The 24,450-nt window shown below is 38.2% G+C and overlaps 1 protein-coding gene across 1 annotated transcript in view; it reads right to left on the bottom strand.

Moving 5' to 3' along the window:
• Cask (calcium/calmodulin dependent serine protein kinase) overlaps nt 1–24,450 on the bottom strand; it is a 390,111-nt gene that overhangs the window by 34,170 nt on the left and 331,491 nt on the right. Inside the window, 5 exon segments of the mRNA XM_032890511.1 lie at nt 327–411; nt 2,300–2,381; nt 9,928–10,116; nt 17,980–18,060; nt 20,530–20,607. Of these exon segments, the coding sequence (XP_032746402.1) occupies nt 327–411; nt 2,300–2,381; nt 9,928–10,116; nt 17,980–18,060; nt 20,530–20,607 (515 nt within the window).

Here is a 24,450-nt window from a genome sequence, read left to right on the forward strand (position 1 = left end):
GTATATGTATATAGGGCTTAGAGGGAGAAAGGGGGAGGAGGGAAATGTTGTAATTATATTTTAATTAAAATATAATAGTAAAAATAGATGGCTCAGCATGTAAAGGCATTTGTCACCAAGCTTGATGACCTGAGTTCAATTCCTGGGACCCACATGGTCGAAGCTGAGACCCAACTCTCAAATTGTCCTCTGAACCCCACATATGTTGGGGCATGGGTACATCCAGTGCACACCAAAACACAAAATAAATAAGATGTAATAAAAAAATCAAAATCTAAGCTAATGAATGAAAATTAATCTTAGAGAAGGGCAAACTTCCATTTGGCTTACAAGCATTTTTGTAGCTGTTCACTGTTTACAGTTAAGCGACACTGATGCCATTGATTTTCAGTTCATCACCAACATGAAGTGCCTAAGGAAATCCATACATGGTTATTAACATGAATGGAGTAAAACACTTTTACAATAACAAAAGGTGAAAGGTAACAATATAATACAAAATAAATTACAGATCTAAAAGTCAGTGATTCAGAGACCACGTCAATTGCAGAATTACTTCACTTTTGTGTAGTAAAACCATCCAAATAGATATATCTGCTTGCAGAGAGCAAGTTTGATGGATGGCCATAGAAATCTGGTGACCACCCAAAAAGAAACTACCAGATATGAGCAGACAGAACTGAAAATAAAGCAAATGACTACCACTACACAAAAGCATAAATGATGATATAGGCTAATAAATGGATACATGGAGTAAGTATTCAGACATGGCTGAGGAGAGTTTCCGTGAAGTTGAAGATATAACAGAAGATTACTTAAGGACATAGAAATAAAGGCATAAGGAAACCAGGAAACAAGAAAAGGAATATATAAAAAAGCTATGGGATACAGGAATGTTTAATATGCATCTAACTGAAATTCAGAAAGAACAAAGAGAATGAAGAAGAGGCAATGTTTGAGTGGATAAACATTTTCTTGAACTGATGAAAGCATTACTGTACAGATCCAGGAAGAATAAGATAAATAAAAAGAAATCTGGGCCAGAAGTAAAAGGCTTTTGCCACCAAGTCTGATAATCAATGTTCAATCCCTGGAACCCATGTGGTAGAAAGAGAATTGATTCCCACAGATTGCTCCCTGACCTCTACATACACACTGTGGCATGTGTATGTGTGAACATGTGTGTGTATGTGTGTTGAGTGTGTGTGTGTATGTATGTACACACACAGAGAAATAAGTAAACATAAAGATATTGTTTGGGGTTAGGGATTTAGCTCAGTGGTAGGCGCTTGCCTAGGAATCGAGGCCCGGGTTGGGTCCCCAACTCCGGAGAAAAAAAAAAAAAAAAAAAAAAAAAAAAAAAAAGATATTGTTTAACTTTAATATGTGGAAACTCTAAAGTTTCTAGGTAACCACCAATATCAGATAAATAGGATGCCAAGATTAAAAGCTAGGGGATAACAAAACAAAAATCTCCAAAAATAGTAGAATCATCACATTGAATATTAATGAACTACTTTATCAAAATACAGTGATCAAAACTGGACACAGTAGGGCATGATCTTAATCCCAGCATTCAGGAGGTGGAGGCAGGAGGATTACAAGTTTAAGGTTACCCTAGGCTGCATAGTGAGTTTGAGGCCCATGTACCTGACTCATATAAATATTTAAGTCTAAAGAGAGATTTATAAATAGATACCGAAATACTCTACTATGATAAATGAATATTTTATGAAGTATTTGTGGGTCAACCATACCCAAAAATTAATCAACACATGAAAGATTTGAACAAAAAGATTAATGACACCAAGCCAGTTAGGAACTCTATATGCAGCAATTAAAAAATAAAGGTTCTTCATAAATATACACCCATAAAAATGATTAAAGTGTTTTTGCCAGGGAGGGAAGGTCTTAACAAACTATGGTCATACTGACCACTCTCTGACCACAATGGATTAAGTTGATAAATTACAGAAAAGATGTCTCAAAAATTCTTTAAAAATGGTAAATAAAAATACTTCTAAATAACTTATGGGCCAATAAAAGTATAATAGAGATGTAAGAACAAGGACAAATGAATCAGAACAAATTGTTGCGTATCAAACTTGTGGGATCCAGATAAGAGAGTACTTGGAGGTTTTACTTCATTCCTGGTGGTGGGGATGGAATTTAGGAACGAAGTCTACAATAACTGAAACTCAAAGACAAATGGCTCTTTTGTGTGAATCATAAAAAGCCCTACTCCATCGGAGGTCTAGGAAGAATCGAGGAAGGTGAAGGAAGGATCCCAGGTGGAACTTACCTTGCCTGTGAATCATCCCGCCATGCATGATTCTTGCAACAATACAATGATTGAGCTCATTCATTTTCAAAGTGATTCCCTGTTAAGGAAAACAAAGTTGGTAAGGATGCAATTGAATGAAAGCATTATTTTATATTTGTGGTTTTACTGCAGGTAATTTTAATTAGAAGAGATAAAATCATTAGAGAACATATAGGAAACGAAGACTATTACTTTACACACAAAACTGTTCCATGACAGAAATGCTACTTGTTGGTATTTTGATTGCTAAATAGTAAGAATACATTTTACGTGAGTAGCTTTTAATATTTTAATTATAATTATTTTTTCACATTACTTTTGTTTTTTTATACTGCCAATTATTTTTAAAAAGGTTTTTACTACTAAGGGTATATACATTAGTGTACCCCTTATATTTCTTCCACAAAATAACAGCTTTATTTTATAACCCACATAAAATATCTCAAACTGTAAATTTGCCAAGTTTAACATAAGCACGCATATGTGAATTTGTCACTACAATCAGATGGTAACTATGTCTCTTATCCCCAAAAATTCCCTCTTGTTTGTTGGCAATCTCTTCCAATTGCTTTGCGTTCTCCACTCATGCCCAGACAACCACGGATGGGCCCCTTCTGAATATGGAGAAGTTTGTATTATCGGTAAATGAAACCGTATTCATTTGGGTTGCTTTCTTACACTTTTCATAATTATTTTGGGATTCTACCATGTTGTTATATTATCTATAGCTTATTTTTTGCCTTTAGTATTACAATGTTTAGACACACCAGGTTGCTCATGCGCCCTTCCACTTCCCTGCTTACAGTTTTGGTATCTATAAGCAAAGCAACATTCCTGTCTTAATCCCTGCTTTCCTGTAACATTGTTTTTATTTAAAGTATCTGGGACATGTCATGTATTTGTGCATCATCTTCCAACAGATGCTAGAACAATCTTTCTGTGTTAATATTTTAGTATATACATTGTTGAAATGAACATCTATTAGTATTTTCATATTTTATTTGCTTTCCTAAAATTATGTTTAGAAGTTTTGCATCTATATTCACGAGGAACTCCATTCTGTGCTCTTCTTGTAATATTATTGCCTGGTTTTATAGGACAGCACTGGGCTCATAGAACGAGTTGGGAAAAACTCATTTCTTTTCATTGTTTTGGGAGAAGTCTATGTAGAATTATCTGTGGCCTGTCTGGGATGAACAGACATTTGTTGACATCTCTTCAGCAAACATTAATGCAATGGTCATATAGTCATTATTCACGATCGGTCTGATCTTCTGTTTGATTTATGCTGTTCCATTTGTTTTCTAGTCCACTGAGTTCTAATTTTTTCCTAGTTCTGAGAACTGAATTCAGGGCCTCATAGATGCTAAACAAACACTTTACCATTTATATATATTAGCATTCTCATTTCTATTGATTCTCATTATGTCTTTTACTTATTTTGGCTTTAATATGTTCTCTTTTGTCTTGAGTTTTTTACATGGGAATTTGAGATAAGGTCACTAATTTGAGACCTTCCTTTCTGTTTTTTTGAAAATATATATTTAAATATTAAAATTTATTGTTATATATTTCTTCTTCTTAAGGACTATTCCAGTGGCATCACACAAAATTTGATACAGTGTATTTAATTATCATTAATTGGAAAACGCTATTTACCTTCTGACTTCTTTTATGTATGGGTTACTTCAAATTGTGAGGTTTTTAGCAATTTTCTTTTCACTTTTTATTTTTGAGGCAATCTTGCTATATAGCTCAGGACAGCCCCAAATTCACAATCCTCCTGCCTCTGTCTCTGAGCATTGGGAATGCAGGTGTGTGCCACTATGCCTAACTTCCATTTATTACTTCCCAACTTACCTTCATTTTTGTCTAAGAATAAACTCTGATATCAATATAGTCACTTCAGCCTTCATCTCAATAATAATGTTATAGTGATATAGCTTTTCTACCCATATTTAGAAATTATTTTTCTTTTTGTATAAAGTACAATTCTTGCATGTGAGACGTAATTGAATACTTAACCTCTGCTTTGTGTGTGTGTGTGTGTGTCCAGGTAAGGTTTCTCTGTGTAGCCCTGGTTATCCTGAAACTCGTTTTGTGGACCAGGTTAGCCTCAAGCTCTGAGATCCATTTGTCTACTTTTCCTGAGTACTGGGATTAAAGGTGTGTCAACCTCTGCTTTTTTTCTTGCATATTTTATGTATTTATATTTCAAATGTTATCCACTTTCCCCCTTCTCCGATACCCCTCCCCCCACCCCACCTCAACACCTAGTATTCACTACACTGGGAAATGAGCCTTCACAGGACCAAGGGCTTCTCCTATTGATGCCAGACAATGCCATCCTCTGCTACATATGCATATGGAGCCATGGGTCCCTCCGTGTGTACTCTTTGTTTGGTGGTTTAGTCCCTGGGATATCTGGGGGGTCTGGTTGGTTGATACTGTTGTTCTTCCTATGGGGTTGCAAACTCCATAAGCTCCTTCAGTCTTTTCTCTAATTTTTCCATTGGGGTTCCTGTGCTCAGTCTGATGGTTGGCTGCAAGCATCCTCATCTGTATCAGTAGAGCTCTGGCAGAGCCTCTCAGGAGACACCCATATCAGGTTCCTGTCAGCAAGCATCTCCTGGCATCTGCAATAGTGACTGGGTTTGGTGGCTGCATATGGGATGGATCCCCAGGTGGGGCAGTCTCTGGATGGCCTTTCCTTCAGTCCCTGCTCCATTCTTTGTCCCTGTATTTCTTCCAGTGAGTTTTTTGTTCCCCCTTCGAAGAAGGACTGAGATTTTAGTATGATTGTTAACATAGTTTGACATAAATATATCTTCTTGTGTTCCACTTACTTTGTTTTCTTTTAACCTCTTTTTCTGTGCTTTTGGGGATTTATTCCCATTCTGTTGTATCTCTTGTGTTGTCACATTAGCTATAACCTTTTTGGTGTGTATGTGCACGTGCACATGCGTGTGTGTGGTATATGCATATATGTGTGGGTATGTTTGTTCATGTGTATGTGTAGGCCAGAGGATGTCATTGCGTACCCTCTTATGCTCTCTACCTTACTATCTCGAAGCAGGCTTTTTTTGTTTGTTTTTCCTTTTACAGAACCTAGAGCATATATATATGGCTCTGCTGATAGCTGCCAGGTCCTAGTGATGTTCCTTGGTCCTGCGTCTCCATTGCTGCAGTTCCAAGCACATCTGACTTTTTATAAGGGTACCGGGAATCCCAACTCAGCAAGCCCTCTTACCCACTGAGCTATCATCTTCACAGCCCCCAAGTCTCATTAGCAGCGAGTTGTTGCTTTTAGTGACTGTATTGGCTTTATTATAGTATATACATTTAACCTACCAATTTGCCTTTCAGTGATACTATGCTACTTCATTTAAAGAAATTTCGCATAGTACAGAACCATTTCTTTCTACTTGACCTTTATGTTACCTATGTAATCCATTCTACATATACTATACATTCCAATGTGAAGTTTCTTTGAAAGAGATTTACGAGATAAGGGAAAAGTTATAGTCTTTTTAGCTTTGGTGTATCTACAGATGTTTCCTATTTGGCCTATTTTTGAAAGACGATTTCGTTGTCTCCCCAGATTCTTGGCTCTGGTCCCTCAATCCAGGGACTCTGGCTCCTTTGCTTAAGAATCCCCTCTCCATGCACTGGCTTGGAAACTTTCTGAAGGCAGTAAGACGGAACAATGATAAGCGTTACTGTCTTTGCATCATCTCTCTCAGAGATCTTTGTCCTTTGTTGCTTGATGTCCAGCCATTATCACATGTAATTTAATATTTGTTATAATTTCATCTGTTTTAGATTAGAGGGCCAGAAGCCCAAGTTTCATAGTTATATTTAAAGCCATTTTACATTTTATTTCAACTATTCACTATTAAGACAACCTTCCATAAATATATTTTTGCAGTAGATCTGGTTGATCCTAAGACTCATACAGGGATCTGTTAAATAATGCTGACTCTTAAGCACACTCTTCAGATTTATATTCACATGGACAGGAATGGAGTCTAAAATTATGTATCTTTTAACGAGGTCACTTTATAGGAAGATGGTCTTGAATTTGAAGAGGTTAGTAGCAGACATTCGATTTCGCCTCTCTGCAGAATAACATTGTCAGAAAGCTTCATGGAATTATCTAAGAATTTACATTCTAGTTTTATTTTTGCACGCTTCTTCCTATCTTGAAGCTCTCTGAAGGCCCAGGAAAGCAATGTGAAAAGTACAGTTTACCAAAATGACTTTGCCTAGCATTCAATTATAATGTTCAAGTTTCATTTTCAATTGTATACTCAATTAGCATGTACGGTTACTTAGAGAAGTATTGTGGGAAAATGCCATAAATGAATGCATACGTCAAACTGAGTTTCATAAGAGAAATGAGGTTACAACAGAGTCTGCCCTTGAAGCTAACAGGTTTCTATATTAACACAATTGACATTAATGGGAACCTACAATGTGGTTGATAATGTTTTAAGCACAGTAGTAAAGGAGACAGATAGCATTTTCATTGCCAGGAAAATTTACTTCAAATCAATTATAGTCAACATTTTTTATTGTGTCTCCCCCAAAATTTCTTTGCAGAGAAGTGACTCATGTTCTTTCTCCAGGGAATGCACTGGCTCAGCATGGGATGGGTACCCATCAAAGCTTGAGGAATTGGGTGATGGTGGCATATATTCCTGGTCTTTCATTGTTTACACAAGCCTTTCCCCTATTGTGTAAGCTAGTTGAGGTATGGTCTTTGTCACTTCTAACTATTGGAGTCACAATCTATAGAGAAATAATTCTGAGTACAGTGTTATAAACTGGGAAAATACAGGGTCTAAAGGGACTGTATCAACCTTAGGGAATTTATGCAGTATAGAGAGTCTCCAGGCAGAAGAGGTCATGTAAATATGACCTTCAGAGTAACATAGAGCTATGCAGAAGACAAGGCAAAGAGCATAGTAACTGTAAGAGTTATAACTATTACTGTTAATATATATTTTACATGAAATCCTGTTTTCATGGCAGCCAGTGAAACCATACGCCATCACCAAGATCACATGATTGAGAACAACCTTTTAAAGGAGACTTTGAGGAGTGATTCAAGGTCATTTTATGCTTTCTGAAAAAGCTAACTCAGAGATAGATATTTATTTCCTCAATCCAAAAGACAAGCAAGTGCTATTAGCTTGCTTCAGATTATATGATCATAAGGTACTGTGAGACCTCCTTGTGGGCTTTTATACCTTTCTGTCTGCTTTGCTTGGTTGAACATCACCCCACTTGCCTTTCCGTAATAGTCTTCTTTTCTTTCTACCTTTGTTGGAACTAGGCTTGTCAAACTGTGCTAAGCTGCAAATTTACCCATTTAATGTGGAGCACACTGTGGAAAGTGAGCTCCAGGAACTTATCTGCCCCTGTATCACATGTATGTAATGCAGTGACGTAGTGCATGTACTTTCAACATTTGCTCACTTAAGAAAAGTATAGAATGAAAGAATGAGATTTTTGACTTCTACAGTTTGGAGGGACGTCAGGGTCATTTAGTCAGTGTGCTTCTGGAGATGAATAACCTGAGGTCCATGGATATGAAGGGTGTTCACAAATCCTCCAAAGCTGCTGCTGCCCGTGCTCTTAAGACCAAGGGTTACTAAACCCTGAGAGTACTAGAATGGGTATCTAGTTTGCATGCCCCCTGTGTGCTGTGCCGCCAGGTAATGGTAGAACAACTGACTAAGAACACTGAACAGGAATACAAACAGCAGTGTGTAGATCTGAGGGTTCTGTGCGAACTGTAGTCACAGATCTGCTCTTCTGCATTTCTTTCTTATCTGGAAGGTAACTGGTCAACTTTTCTTAAGTAGGTATTTTGCTTCTCTTAAGAACTCTGAGGAAAGGCTATAAATGCATATAATGTTTTCCTCCTTAGAAATGTGCTCCCATTTCTCAACTTGAAATCTGCCCAATGTTCCAACCCAATGTCACCATCTCCTTGTGCATTCAATTGTATGAGCTTGAAGTTTGAGGGTCATCCTTGACTCTTGCTTCTCTCATTGCAATCTATTTGCCTTACTGATTTACTTTCATTCATTTGTTCTGAGACAGGATATTAATTAGCCTAGGCTGGCCTTGCATTTGTTATGTAGTTGAAGATGACCTTGAATTGATTCTCCTGCCTCCCCAGGACTGGGGTTACAGGCGTGGTCACCAAGTCTGGCTCTTCCAATCTTTACCTTGATATACATCCTGCCAGTTCTGAGTACCATGATTTCTTCCTTACACCATGGCAGGGTCTGCTTTCGTATCTAGTATCCCTAAACTCTGTAAGTTCCCAGAGTGCTAGTTCTAAAATGAAAACCCAATCCAGCTCCATGCTTAAAATGATTCAACAGATGGCTCCACCCAGGGATCCATCCTATATACTGTCACCAAACCCAGACAATATTATGGATGCCAAGAAGTGCAGGCTGACAGAAGCCTGATATAGCTGTCTTGTGACAGGCCCTGCCAGAGCATGACAAATAGAGTCAGCTACTCTTAACCAACCATTGGACTGAAAACAGGGTCCCCAGTGGAGGAGTTAGAGAAAGGACTGAGGGAGCTGAAGGGGTTTTCAACCCCATAGGAAGAACAACAATATCAACCAACCAGACCCTCCCAGAGCTCCCAGGGACTAAACCACCAACCAAACAGTACACATCTAGAGATCCATGGCTCCAGCTGCATATGTAGCAGAGGATGGCCTTTTTGGGCATCAATGGGAGAGAAGGCCTTTGGTCCTGTGAAGGCTTGATACCCAAGTGTAGGGGAAAGCCATGGGGTGAGATTGGAGTAGGTGGGTGAGTGGGGAAGGACCCTCATAGCAGCAGTGTGAGGGGGGATGGGATAGGAGGTTTTTGGAGGGGAAATTGGGAAAGGGGATAACATTTAAATGCAAGTAAAGAAAATATCCAATAAAAAAAATGATTCAACAACTTTGTGCTAGAGGCAGACCAGACCAGACACTGTAACATGTCTTTCAGTTCTCACCTCTAGCCATGCTGCCTGTCAGCCTGCTGCAGTGCCTTCTTTTCATTTGGAAACTAAGAAAGAGCTTTTCAGTAACCCAGAGCCCTTCCTCGATCACCTCAGTCTCTGATGCTCCTGAGAATGAGTGCAGACACAGTATCGATTCTCTTTCAGCTGTATGCCTCAGCGTGGGAAAACGGACAAGCAGGTCAATGTGAATGGGAGGAATCTTACTTCAGCAACATTAATCAGGTCTCTGAACATTCCCTGAATTCCTTTTCTGTTTTACTTATTTATTTAACAATGCTAATACTTCAAATTCCCTCTCTTTTGCTCTATGACAGATATTTTTACATTCTGGAGTAATGTACCTGTTCTTGGAAAGTAGAAAAGTAATTGTTACAGGAGAGGTGTGATGGCCAGAATGTCTAAGACCTGATTTCAGGCAAAATACTTCTTGGTGAAAAGGGTAGGAGAACTGACGACGATCTGGAAACTGATTTCTTTAGGACCACCCATGTCCCTCCCTCCCCCCTCCCTCCTTGAGTAGCAGTCTGCACAGGGTAAAGTTCGAAGCTCTTCTTCCTTACCATTGGCTCATCTGTGTTCTTTTGAAACTGTACCAGGCGAACTCTGGTCACATTCTCCATGTCCATGTCTCCATTTGCACTTTCTGGAGAATCGCCGTTTAAATACGGGGAAGTCGGCGGAGGTGTGACCCTTAATGCTTCATCACTGTAAACTTCATGCGCCACCACGTCGTGAGTCTGAAGTAAGGCCTGGCATTTTTATAAAAGATGGAAAGTATTATGGTGCCATTCTAGCAGAAATCCGTTACACAAGCACATGTATAACCACATCTAAAGAGACTGCAAATGAAGTACACCTCTAAACTATCAGACCTCAACTTCTTTCTGGCAAATTATCATGATAGATGGATTTCTTTTTAAAAATAGAATGAATAAGTGACAGAGCAAATCAATGAATGCATGGGCCTGTCAATCAGTTAGAGGGATCATCTGGTGCTAGGCTACAAAACTGTATTTAATGCACATATTCAAATCAAGGCTGATATACTGAAATTTTAAATAATTTAGCAGAAAAGAATCAATTATAAAAAGAGCTAACAAATTTGCACTGGGGCTTTAAACTGATAAAAAATTTAAAAGATATTACAAAATGACTACTGTACTTTATATGAATAAAAAAGATGAAGTATTGCCTACTACTAGTAGTAGTAGTAATGGAAATAAGGGAGAAGCATAAATCAAGGAGGATCTATAACCTTCAGGTTCATACAACTGAATGGACAATTACACAGTGAAATCAATTTTCATATAGCCTAAAGGATGAAGATAATTTATAACATGATTTAGGAGACAAAATGACAACTGTATGAACATACTTAAGACATAAAATTTTAAAAATATCACACATATTATGGAACTCAAATTAGAAAATTTACATTTGTTTACACGTATTTATTTACTGTTTGTGCGTATGTGCACATGTGTGAATACACACATTTGTCATGGTGTTCATGTGGAGGTCACGGGACAACCTGTTAGAATAGTTCTCTACTTCTACCTTGTGAGTCCCAGGGATCAAACTCGATTAGATTTGCTGCGAAGTGCTTTTGCCTGATGAGACATTTCATCTCCAAAAGGAATCATTTGAAATGTTTTGTTCATTTTTGGTTTTTTTGTGGGGGGCTTTTGGATAAATCTGACAATTATGATCATGTTTTAGAGATGGCCTCATGTCTTCCAGGTTGGCCTTGAAGTCACCAGGGAAGGATGACTTTACCTGTTTCTACCTCCCAAGTTCTGGAATCACAGGATTATACTACCATATTTGTCTCATGTGGTGAGGAAGGAAGGAAGCACTCTGCCAACTGAGCTACTACTCCTAACTTGAAAAGGATTCCTTATTTATTTTGCAAAATGCACTAGCAAAGAAAAATGGTTTCTTTATATTGACAACTGTATGTCATCTTGGTGAACTTCAATAGTAAATCTCTTTTTTTTTCTTTAAAAGAGATACCCTTCTGTTCCCATTACAAACTCTTTGTAATAAACATAAGAAATTTTAGTTCAAAGAGAATTTACAACTGACTATTGGTCTATTTAGAGCTTTATACAGGTGAGTATGTATATGCTAAGTCTAAATTTAGTCTCATTTTCATCTGTAATATGTGTGGTAATGAGATATGCACATATAATGAAATATAATTAAAAAGTATTTTGGCATCTGCAATAATATCCTAAAAGACTTATCAGAGCTATAACTTAGCTACTTTAAAGTCATACATAAAGGCAAAAATAAGTTAATGATGTGTGAAAGCCAGAAAGGAAGCAGGGCAGTGGATCTCTCTGAGTTTGAGGCCCGCTTGGTCTATAGAGTGAGTTCCAGGATCTCCAGGGCTTCACAGAGAAACCCTGTCTCAAAAAACAAAACAAACCAACCAACCAACCAAAACCAGAAGGAAAGAAGATGGTGCTGACTTGTTATCAGCAGGTACTCAGGGTAATCTATTTACTCTGTTTCTGAGGGAAATGGTCAATATTGCCACAATCCCAAGCTACTGTTCTCAACTGCAGATTTGGGTGAAGGTGGCGGTAGGGCACCGACAATGTGTCAATGCATAGGTTTAAAGTAGAGCTCTACAAGGGGTCTGGAGACTATAGCTACCAAATGTGGAGGTTGGATCATATGGGCAAGTCCTTTCTGTTTAATTGTAACCACCAAAGAAGCTAAGACTTAGAACAGAGAAGCCAAATCAGGAATGAGTCAACTAGACAAGTTTATCTGTTAAGATCAGGTTCATCATCTAAGTAGAGAGATGTCTTTTATGACTCATGACGCTTTTTCTGATGCCTAAACACAGGCAAGCTTTTCATGGGAATGAGGTCAGCCCCAATGTCCTATGAATTGGGTAAAATGTTTATGTTGTTTTTTTGTAGATGATTTCTATAAATCTTTTAAAGTTATATAAACAGGTGCTTGCATTTAATGTATTATTTATAAGGAAAATTAAGCCTTCAATCATAAAATAGTGTCAGACTGAATTTCAAAAAGTTTCAATTATGTTGCCAAATAAGGTCACACTTGATATTAACCAGAATTTCCTGCCGTCAATGATTGCTGCCACAAAGCAAAATTAATTCCCTAGCTCTAATTTGTATGTAAAGAGAAAAGGGGAACATGTGCAGAATGGTTCAAAAAGAATACATAAGATATACATAAGAAAATTGAAGTTTGGACATTTTCCTTTAAATAGACTCTAGGGTATGATTGATCAATTGGTACTAGGCTGAAATACCTGGTAGTTTGTTTCCAGACACAGTGCTGCTATGTACCCAGGTGGGCCTAGAGTTTGCAACCTTCCTGTTTTAGCATTCTGAGCAGCAGGCTTGAGCTTCAATACAGAGCTTCAATTTATCCTTATTTTTCACTCCCATGATTTTTTAAATATTTGTTTACTTTCTGTGTGTGCATGTGTGTTTGAATATGCTTGCCGTGGCACATGTGTGGAGATCAGAGGACAGCTTGGGAGAGCTGATTCTCTCCTTCCACCACATAGGTTCCAGGGATTGAACTCAGGTCATCAAGTTTACCTGTTGGGCTACCTCATTGGCCCCCTTCATTTTCTCTCCTTTAAGTTATTGCAAATATTTTTAAAAGTATCTGTGTAGTAACTGAAAGTTAATCCTCTGGATAAAATGATTAGAAATCAAAGAAAAGTCCAGATAATTGAGAAAATTAAGTATTTAATCACAAATATGTTAAAAACAACTAGAATTTCATTAGAACAAGTACCAGATTTTTTCAAATATCTCTATATAGCTATTGATATTTTTAAGAGCCTAGGGTTTTAAAGTCATTATTAAAATATGTGTAAGAAAAACAAACAACAAACGTGTAAGACAGAAAACTGTAGTACTTAAAAACATATTTAATATATATTTTAGAATTTTATTTCTTTCAAGAGACATTATCCTCATGTATGTTTGATGCTGCCTCAGTACAGTACTGGAGTCACAGAACCTCTGCCCATCTGTGTTCCCAATAAAGAAAGACGTCCCTCTTTGAGACTGCTCTCCCCCAATTCCCCTGCATCTTTCCCTCTTCATCTAGCCAGCCTTTTGTCTGAACATCCTCCCATTTCCTATACCTGCTACTGTTTTAGCTTTTACTCTTGTTCAGCTTGCAACAGAAGGGTTATCTGGATCTCCAGTATGCAGGTGCTGGCATATCCTTGGCTCAGCTCTTTCTCCCATCCCACTCAGCGGTTCTCTACCCACTTGTGCATGCATGTGATTTCTGCCTGGGTCAATGTGTGTGTGCGTATGTGTGCATGATGTGTCACAAAGAGGGGACCTGAGCTGGAATCTCAGAGCATTGAGGCCCTGAGATCTAATGTTCTTGGCTTCCTTGGTACACGTTACAGAATAGTAAATGGGATGAGTGTTAAAAGAAGAATTATCAATAAGTTTAATATAAGCTTACATGGAAATTCATTTACATTACAAATAGTCTATTTTAAGAGCCAGCCAGATCTGGCTTGAATCTTAGGGAAGCCATATTTATTCTAGGTGGATGACTTTAAACAAGTATCTACCTCGCAGGGCAATTTCCTTCTAAGGCTAGTCACACAACTTTGCATCCCAACCAGAAGTCCCATTGCTCCCTACCATCTCCAACATGAAATCCAGACCTGTCCATCTGCTACCATCCCCGTTTTCCTCCAAGCCCCCATCATTTTTCTCAGTGTTTTCTAATTGGTCTTTCTTCTACAGTCCATTCGGAGCATGTGAGTTCCAGCATCTTCCCCCCTCTCACTTTTGAGAGTGCTTTTCTCTGAAGTACTGGCTGGCTTGATACTTACTATATACCTCAGGGTGGACTTAGGCTTGTGGAATTCTTTCTCAGTCTATTAAGTGCTGTGATTACAGGAATGTGTAACTATGTCCGGGAGCAACCTTGAAAGCATGAATCTGGTTATATTTTCTTGTTCACAACCAATCACTGAGTAGAACCACTACTTCAAACAGGAGAAAACCCTAGACTCTTTACCATGGTCTGGGAGAGCCTCCTTAGTCTGGCCTCTGCCAAGCTCTGTAAGCATTTTCTTAGCTCTTTCTTCCCTTTCCTTAATCCATCTTTTAACAGACTTAGTTCTGTTCCCAGGCCTACTACTTCCATCACCCCTTCCCTCACTTGGATGTTTTAGGGCTCAGCTCTTTCTGATAACAAGTTAAGTAATTAACTCCGTCAGAGGGCTTTCCCTGAGGATAAAAAATAGCTTATACTTGTACTACTGCCTCTAGACCACAATCTCTTATTCACAGTTATTGTCACTATATAAAATTATCATGTTATCGGATGTGTTCAGTCTGTTTCTAATTAGAAACTCCTATCCTGCACCCTCACTGAAGTGGGCAATTCCATGAGGGCTAAGACTGTGCTTTTCCTATTCATGACTAGATCCTCAGTGGCCAGCAGTGTACCTGGAACATAGTAGGCATTTAGATTTTGATATAAGAATAAAGATGTCTTTTAAAGTACTGAGCTCTGTTTTCAAGGAATTTGAGGAATTATTTCTGAAAATGTTTACTGATAGGGACACACACACACACACACACACACACACTATTCTCTCTAAGTTTAGAAATGCAAAATAAAACAAGGCTTAGAAGGTAGGTAAGCTGTGAGACACTGGTGTGTATGAGCTTTAATGATTTTTTTTCCTGGAAAAAACTTTACCCTGTAAAAAGGTCTTATTTGGATATAGGCTAATTTATTTATGTAGTCTTCATCAAGTCTAAAAGATTTAATAATCTGAAATATTCCTATATAATTTCTTGGAAGTAGCCCAGGTATACAGCAGTTCATAGTCTGTTCTAAAATATGGAGAACACACTGCACAGAGCAGTGGGTGCCAAGGAGAACCTACTTGCAAATGGGCCAAATATGCTCAGCGTTTTACTAGAGCTTACAATATAAGCTCTGTGCACAGGCAGAGGACACACTGTGGGGTAAGTAATAATCCTCATTAGCTAACAGTGATTAGGCACTAAGCATATGTCAGGTAGAACCAGGCTAAGTACAGTAGACAAATCTATTTAGTTCTTATTTCAACTAAAAGAGTATGGGTTGAAGTTCACAGAGCTATTTCACAGCAGTGAGGAGGGAGTTTAACCTCAGGCCCATCAGAATTAAGAGTTTAACCACATTTATCCCATAGAAGATGTGATATCTGAAGAGGAATGAATTATAATGTGGAGAAACATGGCCCCCACATATGTAAAATCAGTGAACAAAATAGTACCATGGGTAATTATGTCCTGCGAGTGGATGAACTCACCACTGATAGCAGTTGTGATTGCTCATATTTGATGATATTGATAGGACACAGTCTTTTTATTTTCCTGCTCTGGTATACAGAGGACAACAATGAGTAAATGAGATTCTAAGCTCACAGAGCTGAGCTGAGACTAGGGCAGACATGGGAGAACTGTGCAGAGCCACTCTCCAGGGAAGGGGCCTGTTTCAGCAGCCCGGTGGTATTAGAATGCTACCCACAGGAATAGAAAGTGGAGAATAGAGGCTGGCAGGGTATTACAGTAATTAGGAATGACTTTAACAGCAAAGGTGGGATTCGAACTGAGCTCTGCCTTGACACATTTCACCTGTAAAAATGTGCTTGCTCAGAAATACAATGGAGCTAAACACTCCCAGAGATGTGCTTGAGTTTGGCCGTTAAAACTTAGAAAAATTTGGGAAGGGAAAAAGAAAATTGCAGATAATTACCTAGAAGGACAAGGGTAAAGTTTTAGAAGCATTGCACGTACAACAAAATAGTACGACTTAAAACCTCCCAGGCATTGATATGATACATATGTTTCATTGTAGCTATGATTTTAAAACTAACATTTAAAATAAATAGTTGTAATAAGAACAAGAAGTTTTTAAGTCACATTTTCACCCAGAGGGAAGTTAGCTGGATATTCAACTCCTTGTATATTCCATATTATATTCGTCAAGGATTTTCACCTATAACTGTGCTTTTTTTTTTAAAGAAAAAAAAAACTGTCCTCTTTTCATTTATGTGTCTGTGTCTGTACATCTGTGTGTATATGATCTTGGAGGCCAGAAGATGTTGGCTCCCTCAGAGCTAGAGTTAGAAGAGTTATGAGGAACCTGACGTGGGTGTTGAAAACTGACCCTAGGTCCTTTGGAGGAGCAGCAGGCACTCTCCAACACACAGCCGTCTTGTCAGCCCTGAAATTCTACTTTTGAATTGCAGATAAGTAGATAGCAATTTTTCTACAAAAAAGTTTCTTAGCTATTTCAAGTTTCTAACAATTGGCTAAATTTAAGTGCTATTCCAATTTTTCATAGAAATCAATAACAAAAAAGTACAGGAGTTCTGCACTGTCTAAAACACAGACACCTTGAATTTAAGTCCTGAAGCCACATGGTGGAAGGAAGACTCCTTCAACTTGTTCTCTGATCTCCATGTATGCGTTGTGGCACATGTGCCCCCTAAATAAATATAATGCAAAAACCGAAGACAGCTTTTCATGAAAATAAATTGCCTTCAATTTCAGCTCTTTGTCATTTAGGCGGCATAGAGTTCCAGTGAGTGATGTGAGAACATACGGAAGCAGATCATTATGTGAGGTGTACATGGTCCTTGATGAGCCACTTCACATGTGGCATGTTTACAACTGTGATATAAGGTCAAGAACAATAATGCAATAAAGCTGTTTGTTATTACCTGGGGTTCCAATCTTAGTTTGATATTATAGTCATGAAGTACAAAATGACGTTTCAGTCAATGAGACATCACATAAACAGGATTATATTGAAAGCAAAAAATTCCTGGGGCCTAGTGAGTTTATGGCACTAGTTACATGGTTTTGGTGGTGATGCTGGCACAAAGCAACTACAGCAGTTAGTTCAGACGAAAGCATAACACATACAGTTATCTATGGCCCATTGGACTTGAGAGCTGTGACGTTACTGGTTTAGGTATTTACTACTTTTTAAAATCATTATTTTACTGTGTGCCCCCACCCCTTTACTTAGGAAAAGTTTATCATGGTGGCACATGCTTATCATCTTAGTAGTTAGGAGTTCAAGGTAGGATCCTGAATGTGAGGCTAGTCTGGGCGACCTAGTGAGATCCTACATCAAAAATAAATCAAATCAAAACCAAAACTAAAAGCAAAATGAAAATAAAGAACAACACATTTCCTGTAAAAATGTATGTTGTGCTATCCTGGCACCAGCTGTGCAAGCTTGTGTTACGGTGTCTTGATTTTATCACTTCTCTAGTGCTTGTTAAATTTCATATGGCTCTGTGTGTGAATCTAAGCATGTCCCAAGACTATGCCGTACACACTGTGTAGCCTGGTGTACACTAGTACCCTCTATCACCTAGGCTCTTATAAGGACACTCTATGATGGGCTTACAATGACAAATTGTCTAGTGACATATTCTTCAAAATGCACACCAGCAGACGACATAGCTGTACAAGGATGAACATACATTTGATGACACTAGCAATATTTTAGGACAGTTATTAAAAACGTCTTGTGAAACGATGTTGTCCATCTAGTCATGTGCTACTTACCATGAAATGAGGTTGTGTTAAAATACGCTTTAGTTCCTTCGCGTCATTATTCTCAGGGTAACATGAAATTTCTTCCAATACCTAGAAAAACGAATAAGATACACATTAATGCAAAACGAGCTTCACAAAGTACGGGACTCCTTTAAATTAAAAACCATGAATGTGTTTTGGGAACAGGAACGGCAATTACTTTCAAAACATTTATTGAGCTAAAACGCTATTAAAATATGAGAATACTGATAATAAAATGAAATATTTGGGTAATAATAGTTTACCTGCTTTACCCAACTATGACCCAAAGGTAACAAAAAACCTAAAAAACAAAATGGGAAGTTTGTAACACATACTTGCCCTTTAAAATTTACCAGCACTGCTAGTTCCTTAAAAGATGACACTGGTTCAATGAAAACAATATACAAAAGAGTGCTAATTAACTAGAATAATTAACTAAGAATGCACTTAAGTGATTTTCCTTGTAGTCTGGCGGGAGTAATGCTGTTGTCCACGCTTGTCTTCCATCACAGAGAAAAGCATGCTTCAACCACATGCTCCTTTCAGGAAAGTCCAGTGAACCCAAGACCAAATTTAAAACCTTAAACACCTTCAGCAGCAAACCCTCCTGACTAATTAGACATTAACGTTCTCTCTGCACTGGTGGAAATGCTGCTTGCAAGTACATAGTTCTTAAGGCTTCTCCCTTCCATCCAAGAATGGAGTTTGTCTACTAGCCTCCTGGGAGTGAGGCCTCTGTTTTTCTGAGCAGGTACCTGTCACTGCTCTTACTGCAGATGGCACACAGAGACCTCTACACAGCACTCAACTGAATTCTAATCACACAGCCTATCTAGGATTGCCTCAGCACCACTGGTCCTAAGGGGCACATAGCTCCTCAACCAGTAGGACTCTTCCAACTCAACCTTCAAGAGCTTCAGAGAGGGGCTCACTCTGAGTCCCAGATTTCAGCATCCTACCATGTAATATACTCTGCTACTTCAGCACAGGAAAGAGTGGGTGAAGGAACAAATGAACACGCAAAACACACACAAGGAGTGAATGAGTGAAACACACATGTGCTCGCACAAACACATACACACATACCACACACACACACACACACGCATGCACGCATGCACACACACACACACACACACACACACACACACACACACACACACACACACACACACCAAACCAAACCCAACAACAAAACAAACACTTCTGACTGCTGGCTACGTTGCTAATTTATATTGCTTAATGATATTAACATAGTTTTCTTTGGTGTATTTTCAGCTTCTCTTCCAGGAAACAATGAGGGGAAAACCACAAACTCTCTCCTTTCCCTTGCTACTTTCATGGCCCATGATCTTAAGTATAGAGGTACGACCTAAGCTAGGGGAAATTCTTCAACTGTCAAGTTAGGACAAAGGATTGTCCCCAGAGTATTTCTGATTCTGTCTATTTGGGTATTGTCAAAACTGGGCAGTGACTCGTGATTCCTGCCTGACAGTGTAATTCCTTTCAAAGAATGCTTGCTGAGCAAACTAAGACAAGACTTCTTTTACCCTAGACTCACCGAGACGGCAGATCTGGCAGCCAGTATTGGTATAATTTATCAGTGAGTATATGAGCATATACAATATATATTTTAGTAAAAATCATGTTTAATCTCTGCTAAGAAGCTGGATGGGGTGGTACACACCTGTCATCCCAACACTGGGTACATGGTGAGATTGTATCTCAACAAAACAAAAGCCAGAACAAAATCTACTAGGAAAGGGATTATATTATGTCTTCAATACATTTAGTAATCACACTTTATAAAAATATTTTTAAAAGGAAATGTTTATTTGCATAAAAACTTTAAAAGATCAAATAGTAAAAAAAATAAGGCACTTACTAATGGGGGTAGTTTCTACATCATTTTAGTAATAGGACAAAATTAGTTATTGTGCTATAGTTATAAAGACCAAGTAGAGGTGTAAAATGCTTATTACACAATACTAGGCCCAAACCGACATATTTTGATTGGGAATAAGTCAAATCCTACGTGCAAATGAACAATGTTAGGATTCTGGGTGAACTTTGTTTTCCAAGCTCTCTGCAACACCACAATAATAAGCAAGTATGAAAAAAGCTATGGGAGATACTTTTATATTTTGATCATACATAAAATGACTTCTCTAAACTCAGTATATTCAATTGTTCTGGAAAGTCAATTAACCTCCATTTAATACCACATTAAAAAACACAACTCAAAAATTTAAAGCATATCTGTTTCTACCAGGTACAGTAAAATAATATTAAAAAAGACACCCCTACTCTCCCAAACAACTAATACGTTCATCCGCACAGCAGAAGCAGGAGAAACTGAGGTACTCCTGCTGCTGAGAGTTTTTCTTCCACATCGGTGTTCAGTGATAAACTCAGTAATCAGAATCTGAGTATGTGTCAAACTGTCATCCTAAACAGTGTGCCCCTTAACATGCAGACATCTTCAGCAAAGGTAGCAAATGTGGCAATGTTAAGTACTTCGAGACAAGTGTCACTTACCTCTTTGGCTCTCTGTACTGCATCGCTTGGAGGATTCCTGATTTGTGGCGAAGACTTTGTGTTAATTTTGTCATACAGCTAAAAAGCAAAGAAGAAAATCCAGTCAATACACATCATGTTTTGCTACAGTTTATAGCTGTTTATTATTTCAGCAAACGATATTTTTCTTCTTAAAAAGTCAGGGAGATGATATCGGCAGGTCTTCTTTGCAATTGTTCATCATTCAGAATATGGGTTTTGTGCACATCTTTTAAAGTAAATGCTTTTATAGAGAGGAACCAAAATTCTATCCTTAGCAATTAACATTTGTCAGTATAGCAGCAACCCCAGTGTTTCCCTCCGGACAGAAGCAACGCTCACTAACGGGAATGTGGAATAAAAGGAAAGAACAGATTCTGGCCAAGAGGAGTCTGAAAGAATTTTCACAGAAGCCTAGACCTTGGGAAAGGGGAAACACAACTCCTTCTACGAAGGAGTGTTCTCATGGAAGTTTCTGATCATCTTATTAACAGAATCAGCATTGGGGACTTCAGTAGGGACTCAAGGACAGAAACATGGTCTCTTTGGGCTTTGCAAATTCAAGGAGTTGTGAGAAGACTGAAAACGATCTAAATATATTTACAACCCCCCATACCCGAAAGACTCAAACATCAACTTGATAAAGAACATTAATTCATCAGAGAAAATACACTTCAGTTTAGAGGTGCAAGTTACATACTAGTTCTACCTCGAATGAAATGGCTTGCAGTCAGTGGCTGGCCTGCTTTGAAAAGACGTTAAAAAAAGACCTGTCAGTCTGATGGCTTCTATTTCCTAACTTCTCTAAAACAGCCTGAGATTTTGGGGATGGTTTTGTTCCCTACCTCTTTTTTTTAAACTACACACCAGTGCTAGTCCAGAGGTGAAATACTGACTGTAAACATTCTTCAAATTATAGCTAGATGTGAGATAAATCTTTATGACTTGTAAATATTTAGGCCAATGAGGCAAGAGAAAGTGAAAATAGAGGAGGGGCCATTTTCACATGATGTCATTAATTAAGAATGTACTACTGAATTGAAGACTGAACAAATAGTTTGAGCAGAATGGTAAAATGCTGCTCAAATATTTTATTAACATTTTAGGGCACCGGTGATATGATGTTTGACCAAATACTTGGAGAATATACATATATATATTTCCATCTCTAGTGATTGCTAACTAAAATTTGGAATGAAAAAAAAAAGGTACTTTCTTATAGAAATATATCTAAGCAGGGTCTTACTATGTATCCCTGGCTAGCCTGGAACTTACCATGTAGACCAGGCTGGCTTTTAACTTGTAGATATCTACTTGTCTTTGCGGATGAACGTATTAGTTGTTTGGGAGAGTAGGGGTGTCTTTTTTAATATTATTTTACTGTACCTGGTAGAAACAGATATGCTTTAAATTTTTGAGTTGTGTTTTTTAATGTGGTATTAAATGGAGAGTTAGGTCTGTGCTGTCTCTCAAGTATTAGAATTAAAGGGTATACCACAATGCCCTCCTTACTGAAATAATGTAGTGATTAGCCTCCCAGACTAATCTATGAAAAGAAATGAAATACTGCATATATAAAATATAAAAAGAAAATCTCATCAAAATGAATGCCATCTACTACAAAAATCCAAAACAAGAATGAATTATAAGTATTTAAATATATTACAAGATGAATAAATCTTATAACATTACATCTGTAGATAACAGGCATATATTTTTGATGACAGTAAATACAATTCTGTGTTCTTAGCAAAATAAAACAATATTCAAAGACACCAGGGCTGAAAGATGGTTCAGTATATAAAGACACATTTCGCTAAACCTGTTAACACGAACTTGATTCCTGGGTGGGTGGAAGGAGAGAACCAACTCTCAAAGGTTGTCTGGCTAAAATCCATATGTGTGCAATCCCATAACCCCCCACCATAGAATATAGTTTTTAAAAGTTAAAAAAATACATTTGTTGATGCTGGGCATGGTAGTGTACATCTTTAATCTCAGCACTCTGAAAGTAGAAGCAGGTGGATCTCTGTGAGTTTGAGACCAGCCTGGTCTAAACAGTGAGTTCTAGGACAGCGAAGGCTACATAACAGAGGGACTCTGTCTCAAAAATCAAAGTAACAACAAACACCACTGCTACCACCAACTGTCTAGTGGGCTAGTACAATGGCTCAGTGGGTAAAGGTGCTTACTACCATCAAGCCTGATGACCTGAGTTCAATCCCTAGAACCCTCGATGGTAGAAGGAGAGAACAGGTTCCCAGAAGTTGTTCTCTGACCTTCACACATGTACACACAGAGGTACATACACAGGTATGCACACACACTCACACACACACACAAATAGAAGTATAATTTAAAAGACAGTTATCTCTGATGTCAAAATATTAGTAGCTAAAATTTAAAGAACTTAGATGAATAATAATAACAGTAAGAAAAATCTCAAGGCTATTTAAATAATAGCAACTTAATTCAAGGCTTCCTAGGTTGATTCTGCTGTCATTCTACCCTGTCTGCACTGACTTTTTTCCTAGCCAAAGACTTTTGCTGATACCACCTCCAACACTTTCAAATATGTGTAGTATTGTTATTTACAAAATTAATAAATGCACTACCAACTTTTTTTTAGATTACTGTTAATTTTCCTTTTATTAATTCATTTGTTCTTTGACATTTTCTTTTTTTTTCTTATAAAGGACAATATTTAATTGGGGCTGGATTACAGGTTCAGAGGTTCAATTATCAACAAGGAGGGAACATAGCAGCATCCAGTCAGGCATGGTGCAGGAGGAGCTGAGAGTTCTACATCTTCATCTGAAGGCTGCTAGCAGAATATTGGCTCCCAGGCAGCTAGGATCAAGAGTATTAAAGCTCACACCCACAAGGCCACACCTACTCCAACAAGGCCACGCCTCCCAACAGTGCCACTGCTGGGGCCAAGCATATATAAACCATCACAATCTTCTTCTGATTTCATGTTTCTATGTGAATATGTGCACCTTCACATTCATGCACATGCATCATAAATATGGTGCACACACATCTTTTATATTTAAAATTTATATTTAGTATGCTGTTCCATAACATATTTGTGTGTGTGTATGCGTGTGCACGTGTGCGTGTTTGTGTGTGTTTTGATTTAATTGGTGTTTAATTTCAAAAACTAGAGAAACAGAAGGCAAACGAAACTTACTTCTCTGGACCTAGAACTGTTGCTTGAAACTTCCTCTTTTCCTAGTTCCCTCACATCTATGCTTTTAACAGCTGCCTACAGATGTTTGCATGTTCTTAGTTTTTTTTTTAATTTTTTATTATATATTTCTTTACTTACATTTCAAAGGTTATTCCCCTTCCCGGTTTTCTGTCCATAAGCCTCCATTCCCTCCCCCTTCCCCATACGGGTATGCCCCCTTTCCATCCCCCTTACTCCCCCTCCTTTTTCCCCTCCCCTGGGGGTCTACCCTTGGCAGGACCAAGGGCTTTCCCTCCCATTGGTGCCCCAACAAGGCTATTCTCTGTTACATATGCAGTTGTAGCTCTGGGTCAGTCCATGTATAGTCTTTCAGTAGTGGTTTAGTCCCTGGAAGCTCTGGTTGGTTGGCATTGTTGTTCTTATGGGGTCTCAAGGCCCTTTAAGCTCTTCCAGTCCTTTCTCTGATTGCCCCTAAGAGGGTTCTATTCTCAGTTCGGTGGTTTGCTGCTAGCATTGACCTCTGTATTGGATATGTTCTGCATTACCAACTTTTATTTAGAGCAGCAAACATCTCCCAATTCCTGAACCTGGAGACTTGATTTTTAACCTGGCCTTATCGTGCCAAGTACAGTCCTCTAGCTTTTATGTCAGTATAGTTCCTTTTAGAAGGTTTTGTTCTTAGTGTTATGCATGGTACCCAGGGCTTTGAC

This window comes from Rattus rattus, chromosome X, assembly GCF_011064425.1.
Source record: "Rattus rattus isolate New Zealand chromosome X, Rrattus_CSIRO_v1, whole genome shotgun sequence".
NCBI lineage: Eukaryota > Metazoa > Chordata > Mammalia > Rodentia > Muridae > Rattus > Rattus rattus.